This window comes from Aquarana catesbeiana, linkage group LG07, assembly GCF_042186555.1.
Source record: "Aquarana catesbeiana isolate 2022-GZ linkage group LG07, ASM4218655v1, whole genome shotgun sequence".
In the NCBI taxonomy this organism is placed as follows: Eukaryota; Metazoa; Chordata; class Amphibia; order Anura; family Ranidae; genus Aquarana; species Aquarana catesbeiana.
Genome location: NC_133330.1, coordinates 304,031,185 through 304,041,547, shown reverse-complemented (window position 1 = coordinate 304,041,547; position 10,363 = coordinate 304,031,185). Strand labels below are relative to the sequence as shown.

The window sequence follows — 10,363 nt, the reverse complement described above, 5'->3', positions numbered from 1 at the left end:
GAAAAAAAAACAAAAAAACACGAGACTTTACAATCACTTTAACTGAACAAGCTGACTTTAGAAGCCGATTGGCTACCATGCACAGCTGCTGCAGATTTTGCACTCTCCAGTTTTAGTAAATCCACCCGTGTTCCTACTGTGCAGTCTTTGTAGAGAAAAAAAAAAAAAAAAAAAAAGGGGTGGGGTGGGTTTAAACCCCTTCGCGACCTCGATATAGCCGAATGATGATTTTAGCATGGCCGCACTTTGCCGGGAGGCCACCATACGTTCTCCTGTGCTTGCGCTGCCTGTGTGCCCCCTGCGGCGTGCATCAGCAGTGATCTATAACCTCTGCATCCTTTGGACGCAACTGATCACAGATCGGGGTATAAAGAGCCAATTATGGTGGGGTTTTACCACGTGATCAGCTGTGTCCAATCACAGATGTAAACAGAATTTGCCGGTTATCGTTAATCCCCTCTCACGCTGACAGGGGGTGTGAGGAGAGGAGAGCCGAAAACTGGCAAGTCCACACAGGGGATATCTGCTCTGACAATCAGTGCAGCCCCAACAGTGCTGCCAATCTGTGCCCACCAGTGATGCCGGTCAGTGCTGTATATTAATGCAGCCTCATCAGTGCAGCCTTTATCATCAGCACATATCAGTGAAGGAGAAAAATCACTTATTTACAACATTTTAGAATAGAAAACTAAGAAAAACTTTTTTTCCCCCAAAATTTTTGGTCTTTTTTCCATTTGTTTAGCGAAAAATAAACCCAGTGATGATTAAATACCCCCAAAGGAAAGCTCTATTTGTGTGAAAAAAAAAAAAAGATACAAAATTTAGTTTGCATACAGTGTTGCATGACCGCTCAATTGTCATTCAAAGTGTGACAGCGCTGAAAGCTGAAAATTGGCTTGGGCAGGAAGGGGGTGAGAGTGCCCTGTAGGCAAGTGGTTAATCTGATTTTATAATTATTTTCAGTGTTATGATCCGGTCATCCTTGCAAGACAGCATATCGTTCTCCATGACATCGCTTTTCTCTTCTGTAGTTTAGCATAGAGCCTGGTCAGGACCTTCCCCAGTCTGCTAATCGGACAATGAAGAAGCTCAAACATATGTCTAAAGTGTTCTTGCGAGCCACCATTGCCTTGGAGTGCTGGCCCTTCCTTCTCAGTGTGGATGCTGCTATGCTAAGATGTGACAAAATAGTATCTATACATCAGGATGGAGTACATTTTTAAGTGTTACTAAACCCAGGACCCTGCATTCATTATATCCCACAGTACAGAACATGGAAATGCAATAGTTTTAGTAAATATAAATTCTCATCAGCAGTATATAGCAGTCCCGTGACTTCTATCAGTGTCTGGTTAAAGCTTATAGGAGGAGTTTTCATTCTCTTCTGAATGTCCTCTGAGGCTGCAGGACCCCTGACCCTCTCACATGCACCCTCCCCCCCCCAAAAAAAATAAAACAATACACACCAAACTGAGCATGTGCAGAGTGCCCCCAAGGCTCTGTTCTATCAGGGGATAGATTGGGGACTGTAAAAGAAGGGGAGGATCAGAGAAGACAGGATCAAGCAGCCTTTTTACACAATGAAAAGGATTAACCCCTTAGGTTCCACAGTGAGTATAACAAGCATGCTTTACTGCATTTAGACTGATTTTACTGTTGTGGGTTTAGTAACACTTTAAAGTGCTATTAAACCCCAAACCAAAAATATTATATATTGCAGCTTAACAATCATTGCATGTGGTGGCTGTATTTTTTTAAGGCGTTTCCCCTCGTTTGTTTCCTGGTGATCTGGCCAGTAACGCACCTCCTGTATTAGAGAGAGACCACTCTGAATGAAGGAGCACAGGAGGCACCTCTGGAGAGAAGGACTGTCAGTCTGGGGGGGTCTAACCCTACCCATGCCCTTTAAGCTGTATACAGTATGGAAATTGTATGACCTAGGAATGCTCCCCTACCTGGAGAGTCGGAAACTGTCTCTTCATCTGTTAGATGTAATAGCATCTAAATACATCTTAAATACACCAACAAATTGAAGGTATACTCCAGCTAATACTTTATAATCAGTTACAGTGGTTTTTCCTTTTGGGATAAAGGTTTCACATAAATAAATGCTGATCATTTTAAGCACCCTGCCAGTGTTAATGGGTTTGTCTTATCTTTGTAACTGCAAGAGAGCTTGTTCTGTTAAAAAACAATAGACTTACTGGCCAGATCACCAGATGAAAATAGAAGAAAGAAAACCTAAAAAAGGAAACTAATACACATCTAAGAATTGATAAGCTGCAATATAATAAATGTTTGCTTTTGGGTTTAATACTGCTTTAAACTCTGGTTGAATTATAAAGAAAACAAGATTTAAAGGAGCCAAAAGGCACACGATTTTATCAAATGTAGATTTTATTTCGGTGAACTATTTACAAATTATTTTACCTGTAAAACAGCCCCTGAGGGGGATTATTACAATAACTTAGTTTGAAACACACTCCTTTATAAAAGGTTTCTAAGACAATGCAGACGAGCGGCAGAACCAAACTGCATTTTCACTGATTGAGAGAAATAAAAAAAGTAAATAAAAGCATTGATGTACTGCTAGACAGAAGGCTCTTTACAACTCATTACATTCACCAAGACAAGTGTGTTCTATACACCATATACAGTAGTCCTGCTCTCTCACATGTATGTTCAGGAACTGGTGACTAGGGACATGTGAGATATCTACACTCAGTTATGACTGCATTCTGGAGGTCAGGTGACTCCAGGAGATCGGTTTTCCAATCAGATGCAGACTGCTTGTGTCCAAATTACAGCTATGAAACCTTTCGCTTTTTTGCAGTTGATGGCTCATCCTCTTCACCTGAAAGAAAAACAAAATAAATAGCAGAGATGATGGCTTGCAGTCTAAAGCAAGAGCTTTAAAAAAAATAGTAAATCTAAATTCAAAACACTGGGTTTGCTTTAATGCTTCATTAAAGGAGCGCCTGCAAAGATCTGAATGCAGAGAGTACATTAAGGTCCATGCACCTAATCCTGCCCGCTTGTCAAATTTTAACATGCGGCTGCATCCAGCTGTACAGGTTGCTTGCATGCAGCTTGGGTCAGACGCAGGTGAAATAACAAAGGGAGCCTGCACACAGGACGGTGGTCAGCGTCCGTCTGAACAAACCCTAAAGCAGAAACAAAACCTAAATAAAAAAAAAAAAACACTCCTAACAGATAAATATTTGTAGTAGAGACTCTATGGGATTGGGTTTACTAAAGGCAAATAGACTGTCCACTTTGCAAGTGCAGTTTCTCCAGAGCTTAGTAAATGAGGCAAAGTGGTTTATAACCACTTGACCTTTGGAAGATTTACCCCCCCCCCTTCATGACCAGGTAATTTTTTGAGATACAGCACTGCGTTACTTTAAAGCAGGGGTCTCAAACCTGCGGCCCTCCAGCAGTTGCAAAACTGCAAGTCCCATGAGGCATTGCATGGCTGACAGTTACAAGCATGACTCCCACAGGCAGAGGCATGATGGGGCTTGTAGTTTTGCAACAGCTGAAGGGCTGCCAGTTTGAGACCCCTGCTTCAAGGTATAACTAAAGGCAGAATTTGTTTTTAGTTTTGGATAGCCGTTTAGCATGTGCCGGCGGACATCCATTGGCCAGCACCTGCTGATCGGCTTGCGCTGTGTCTAATCCAGTGTTTCTCAACTCCAGTCCTCAAGGCGCCCCAACAGGTCATGTTTTCAGGCTCTCCATTATTTTGCACAGGTGATTGAATCAGTTTCACTGCCTTAGTAATTACCACAGCTTCATCTGAGGGAAATCCTGAAAACATGACCTGTTGAGGAACCTTGAGGACTGGAGTTGAGAAACACTGGTCTAATTCCAGGACCGCCGCAGTGAGCGCCCCCTACCTGGAAGTGCTGGATCACGTATTTTTAAAAGTTACCTTCAATCGGTTTAAATCTGCAACTTTCATTAAAGTGCTATTTAAGCCCAAGAACAAAAATGTAATAAACTGCAGCTTGCTAGGCCTTAGATGTTGTGGCTGCAATCTTGTGCTAGGGTGACAAAGCCCACTCACTGTACTGTATCTATGGACAGGGATCACCATATCAGATTAGCAACCCAATGGCCAATTAAACTGAAAACCCCCAAAAAGGCAGCGTTCTCTGCTGCATTACTTACCCTCCTGGTGCAGTCCTTTGCAGCATGGTTGAATGATGGCCATTGATGCTCAACCTGGAAGTTAACGCACAGGCCATTATGCCCACACCCCCTGTAGTCTTTTGGACCAAATAAGCTGTATTCAACAGACAGTCTGCCAGTAGTGGCTGTATGAGGTATGTGCATCACTCTGTCCACAGAACTCCAAGAACATAGTAAGCTGACACACCTAACTGCCATTGAGGAGATTTCCCTTCACGTCCTGTCTCATAGCCAAAAGAGGAAGTGAGAGGAAATCCCTCCAAAGTGAGGGAATACCTGGTTGTCATCAGAACTGCGATTTAAAAACACATACACCTGGAAGATTCACCTGCAATGAAAGTCAGATTTACTGCTTTCTGCCCCACGGGGTATATAAAGCCAAAACATTTTTCTTTAATATATTTTACTGAAAGAAAGACAGGAAAATTATACCTATATAAAATAAAATCCAAAACTTTTTTAGCAGTTTTAAATCATGTAGGAAAGCGTTAGCACCTCTATCAGGATATTTTAATTTTGGAGACACAACAGGAAATGAGAAGAAATCTCTCCAAAGTAAAGGAGAGAGTTGTCATAGGAACAGGTGTCCTCACTCGAGGATTTTCCCTCACCCCTTGCTTGGATGACAACGCAAATTTTTGGGTTTAAAGCAAGCCATAGATGATTTGATTTTCTTTCCTGTAACTATGGGTTACAGGAATGAATATCGCTTGATTCCCCCATCAACACAGTCACTGTTGATGGGGGAATTCCTCTTGCAGTGCTATTGTATTCTGCTGGTAGGGGGGCACGGGGAGCCTTCCTGGCTGGCAGAACACCATGATTACTGCTAACAGCTATAGCCGCTGGCAGTAGACACATGTAAAAAAAATCTGATCTGATGGATCGACTTAGGTTCAACCAAAATGTGCCCAGAGATGGGTTGAATCTAAGCTGGTCCCTGCTGAACTAGGACAAGATTCGATCCATCTATGGCTGGCTTTACCCCCATTTTCTGTCTCTGCAACAAAGCTCACCAGGACAGAGGAATGAATCTCCCCAGTGGGGGAAAGAGGCAGCAATAAAATCTGACAAAGAGTCTAACCCTACTCATGCCCTTTAAGGTGTATACAGTATGGAGATTGTGTGACCTAGGAATGCTCTCTTACCTGGAGAGTCAGCAGCTGTCTCTTCATCTGGAAGAAACTTAGCCTTGGTCACCTGTTGAGGAGCATCATCTCCGTTGTCCTGGTACATACTGGACCATTTTATAGCCATGTCCAATTCAGGGGGCGGCCCCTTCTTTTCTTCTACCTTGTAGGATGCTGGAGGAGGAACTGCATTCATCTTCCATGCTTTAAACTCTCTGGGAGGCTGTTCCAATAAAATAAGAACATTACAGATCATCAGATACTGAAGAAGAGAAGAGAGCAAGTGCAGAGTTTGCTAAAAAAAAAAATTGTAAAGCAGAGCTGTGAAATAATGAACTCTGTATATAATATTCATTCTGAGAAGAGTTTAGTTGGCCCTGTTCAGGCTTGTGAAGTCTCCATTAATCCTGACCGCAATCTGTGAGATTCTTCTTGATGCCACAGGGAACTGAACACAGACACGGCATCACAGCTGGCATGATAAAGGGGCCGCAATCGAAATAGAAAATTAGAAACAAAACACTAACATTGGAGTTTGGTGTAAAGATTAGGCAAGTGAAAATGGGAGTTTAAAGGTGCAGAATTAATTAACTTTGAAACAATATCAATGTCATAATTTTACTAAACATATATAAATTGAAAAATTATAAAAAACAAAAACAAAACAGCACATAAAAATCATGCTGTCACAATACAAAGATTTGTTTCCTCTTTTAAAAATAATTTTAAAATGTATATATGTTTAATAAAATTATGAAATTGATATTGTTTCAAAGGTAATTCTGCAACTTTAAACTCCCATTTTGACTTGCCTAATCTTTATACCTATATCCTGAGGAGGTGGTGCTTGTACCAAGACCTCTCATCCCTGGTATAAAATGTAATTTATTGAATTTTGGTGAATGTTGGGATAATGACTGTACAGATCCCACATGGCAACAAACAGAAGGAAAACATTTTCAACAGAGGAGAGCAGAAACGTCAACTTGTATGAACACCAGGGGACAAACCAGAGAGCTAAAATGTTGGGCAAAGTTTATTATTTTGCCACCCTGGCCTCAAATGTGCCAGGTAATGTGATAAAGTTGGGAATACCCTAAGAGTAAAAAACGCTAATCTCCATCCAACCTTTAAGTCTCATATGTCTGTGTACTGATCTCTCTTGTAAGCCCCTCATCACAATGACTCCACTTCTCCTGTGATCCCCTCCTTCCCAACTCTCCCGGGACCTACCCGTTCCCACCGGGACCTACCTGTCCCCACCTCCACTGAGTCCACCGGGACCTACTCGTCCCCGCCTCCCCCGGGACCTACCCATCCCCACCTCCACTGGGTCCACCGGGACCTACCCGTCCCCACCTCCACCGGGACCTACCCGTCCCCACCTCCACTGGGTCCACCGGGACCTACCCGTTCCCGCCTCCACCGGGACCTACCCGTCCCCACCTTCACTGGGTCCACCGGGACCTACCCGTTCCCGCCCCCACCGGGACCTACCCATCCCCAACGGGTCCACCGGGACCTACCCGCCTCCACCGGGACCTACCCGTCCCCAACGGGTCCACCGGGACCTACCCTTCCCCAACGGGTCCACCGGGACCTACCCTTCCCCAACGGGACCTACTTGTCCCCACCGGGTCCACCAGGACCTACCCGCCTCCACCGGGACCTACTTGTCCCCACCGTGTCCACCAGGACCTACCCGCCTCCACCGGGACCTACCCGTCCCCACCGGGACCTACCCGTTCCTGCCTCCACTGGGACCTACCCGTCCCCACCGGGACCTACCTCTCCCCACCGGGTCCACCAGGACCTACCCGCCTCCACCGGGACCTACCCGTCCCCACCGGGTCCACCAGGACCTACCCGCCTCCACCGGGACCTACTTGTCCCCACCGTGTCCACCAGGACCTACCCGCCTCCACCGGGACCTACCCGTCCCCACCGGGACCTACCCGTTCCTGCCTCCACTGGGACCTACCCGTCCCCACCGGGACCTACCTCTCCCCACCGGGTCCACCAGGACCTACCCGCCTCCACCGGGACCTACCCGTCCCCACCGGGTCCACCAGGACCTACCCGCCTCCACCGGGACCTAACCGTCCCCACCGGGTCCACCAGGACCTACCCGCCTCCACTGGGACCTAACCGTCCCCACCGGGTCCACCAGGACCTACCCGCCTCCACCGGGACCTACCCGTCCCCACCGGGTCCACCAGGACCTACCCGCCTCCACCGGGACCTACCCGTCCCCACCGGGTCCACCAGGACCTACCCGCCTCCACCGGGACCTACCCGTCCCCACCGGGTCCACCAGGACCTACCCGCCTCCACCGGGTCCACCAGGACCTACCCGCCTCCACCGGGTCCACCAGGACCTACCCGCCTCCACCGGGTCCACCAGGACCTACCCGCCTCCACCGGGTCCACCAGGACCTACCCGCCTCCACCGGGTCCTACCCGTCCCCACCGGGTCCACCAGGACCTACCCGCCTCCACCGGGTCCACCAGGACCTACCCGCCTCCACCGGGTCCTACCCGTCCCCACCGGGTCCACCAGGACCTACCCGCCTCCACCGGGTCCACCAGGACCTACCCGCCTCCACCGGGTCCTACCCGTCCCCACCGGGTCCACCAGGACCTACCCGTCCCCACCGGGTCCACCAGGACCTACCCGCCTCCACCGGAACCTACCCACCTCCTCCGGGACCTGCCCGTCCCTATTTCCAAATTGCCCCCCCATCCAAATCTATTACTACCCCTCATATCCCTCCTCTCCTCCAGGGTCACCTCCTCGGGGGGTCGGATGAGCCTCTTCTCCCAGTTAATGGTGGAGGAGCTGGAAGGGGCGGACAGGAAGGCCGGGCGGCTGACAGTCTGGAAGAGCTCATCAGGTCCGGGGAGGCGGCGTGCTGGGGGCGGCCTCTTCACCTCCGCCGCCCTCTTCTCCCCTTCCCCGTCCTCCTCCTCACTACTACTGTCCGAACTCCCATACTCCGCGAAATAACTCAGAGGATCCTTCTCCTCCGCCGCCATGGTGCACCCTGCAACACCGTCCCTCACCAGCCACGCTTCCGGGATGGGGGGGAAGACATTTCCGGGTGCACACTCACGCACTCTCTGCGTACGGAGGGAAAGAGAAGCGTCCTGCTGCCGAACAGCGCCACCAAGCGGCCCCTCCACGCACTGCGCCCTCTGCAGAGCCCTGTGTTCGCCTTCTGCGCAGATATCTGCACTGCTGAAAATGCCTTCTGCTGGGCTGTCATCGGCTTCTGAGTCACAGGCATGCAGGACAAGAGTCAGAGAGAATCGAATAGGCCTGAGCTGTATTCATGTCCTTGTCAGCAACTCAGAAAGTGCTCATGTCTTTAATCGTCCCCCCCCCCCCACTTCCACCTCAAAAAGTGTATATCTTCTGAAATCAGAGGCCCTGGGGAATAAAATGGTGGTAGTTGCAATTTTTTATGTCATGCAATATGTGCACAGTTTTTTTATTAAAGGCATATTTTCAGGAAAAAAAAAATCCACCCAAAAGGTGAAGTTCTGTTTCAAGGCCTCCTCCCCCGCTCCTGTTTGTGAACTGGAGTTTTAAGGGAGGGAGGGGAGCGGGTACCTGATTTTGACAGGTACCCGCTTCCACTTCTGTTCTGATTGCCTTTGGCAATTGTAATTGGAAATTCTCCTCCACCCCCCCCCCCCCTCCAGAAATCTTCTGGGACACATGAAAGGTTCCAGAAGACTTTGGGACCAGTCACGGAGCTCATGCGCAGTGGGAACCCAGCTGTAAAGCCGCAAGCTGTCACATCCGGGTGCCCATAGTGAAGATGCCGGCGCCGCCCAAGGAGGACACAGGGTGAAAACGTCTGTGGTGAGCACACCGCCGGATCGTGGGACAGGGGAGTGTCTCTTTATTCAAAGTCAGCAGATACTGTTTTTGCAGCTGTTGACTTTTAATTCTCACTTAAGAGACCGGAGCTCCGCTTTAAAATGAATTTTAATGCAAACAAACGCAATATTATACCTAATTTTTGTTAAAATATAACATATTGACCAGATCTTTTCAATAAAAATAAAAAATAATAAAATTTAACATATTGGATTGCGTAGAATAATTGGATACCAAACATGTCGTCTTAAAATTGCAAATGCCCTCGGAATCGCAAAAAAAACGACGGTACCAAAAATTCTCCATAGGTGACGCTTTAAAAGTCTTTACAGGTTCCATAATCAGGAGACACAGGCGATCACAAGACCAGAGCAGAGCACTTCCTGTTGCAGGCTGACAACGATAAGCCACTGCTTCACAATTAGCAGCAGGGTTGTCAGTCCACTATGTGAGTTCCGTCATTGGATTGCCTATGCATACCCCACAACTGTCCTGGATTTTGCGGGACTTTTCCGGGATTTCAAGTAAATTCCGGTGTCCTGCAGGTCAGGGCTGGAGTCCCGGAGCCAGTGCCAGAACGCCTGCCAGCAGTGTCCCCCGTCCTCTTTCCTGCCAGCGGCGACCCCTGTCCTCTATCCTTCCGGCAGTGACCCCTGTCTTTTATCCTTCCAGCAGTGACCCCTGTCTTTTATCCTTCCAGCAGCGACCCCTGTCCTCTATCCTTCCAGCAGTGACCCCTGTCTTTTATCCTTCCAGCAGTGACCCCTCTCCTCTATCCTTCCAGCAGTGACCCCTCTCTATCCTTCCAGCAGTGACCCCTGTCCTCTATCCTTCCAGCAGTGACCCCTGTCTTTTACCCTTCCAGCAGTGACCCCTCTCCTCTATCCTTCCAGCAGTGACCCCTCTCTATCCTTCCAGCAGTGACCCCTGTCCTCTATCCTTCCAACAGTGACCCCTGTCCTCTATCCTGCCAGCAGTGACCCCTCTCCTCTATCCTTCCAGCAGTGACCCCTCTCTATCCTTCCAGCAGTGACCCCTGTCCTCTATCCTTCCAACAGTGACCCCTGTCCTCTATCCTGCCAGCAGTGACCCCTGTCCTCTATCCTTCCAGCAGTGACCCCTGCAGTGCAGCTCTATTCAATTGAGTGGGAGT

The 10,363-nt window shown here is 48.4% G+C and overlaps 1 protein-coding gene across 2 annotated transcripts; it reads right to left on the bottom strand.

Annotated features, from left to right (window-relative positions):
• Positions 1 to 2,379: 2,379 nt before the first annotated feature.
• On the bottom strand, positions 2,380 to 8,451 carry LG07H1orf52 (linkage group 07 C1orf52 homolog). Of its 2 annotated transcripts, XM_073593614.1 has the most exons (4): positions 8,115 to 8,451; positions 5,343 to 5,547; positions 4,174 to 4,227; positions 2,380 to 2,854 (listed from the first exon to the last, which is right to left on the bottom strand). In XM_073593614.1, exons 1-3 carry the CDS (start codon positions 8,358 to 8,360, stop codon positions 4,223 to 4,225), a joined length of 456 nt encoding a protein of 151 aa, XP_073449715.1. In that variant the 5' UTR covers positions 8,361 to 8,451; the 3' UTR covers positions 2,380 to 2,854; positions 4,174 to 4,222. The 2 variants fall into 2 exon arrangements, with proteins under 2 accessions (XP_073449715.1, XP_073449714.1); XM_073593613.1 differs by lacking the exon at positions 4,174 to 4,227 and having other exon boundaries at positions 8,115 to 8,446.
• Positions 8,452 to 10,363: the final 1,912 nt, after the last annotated feature.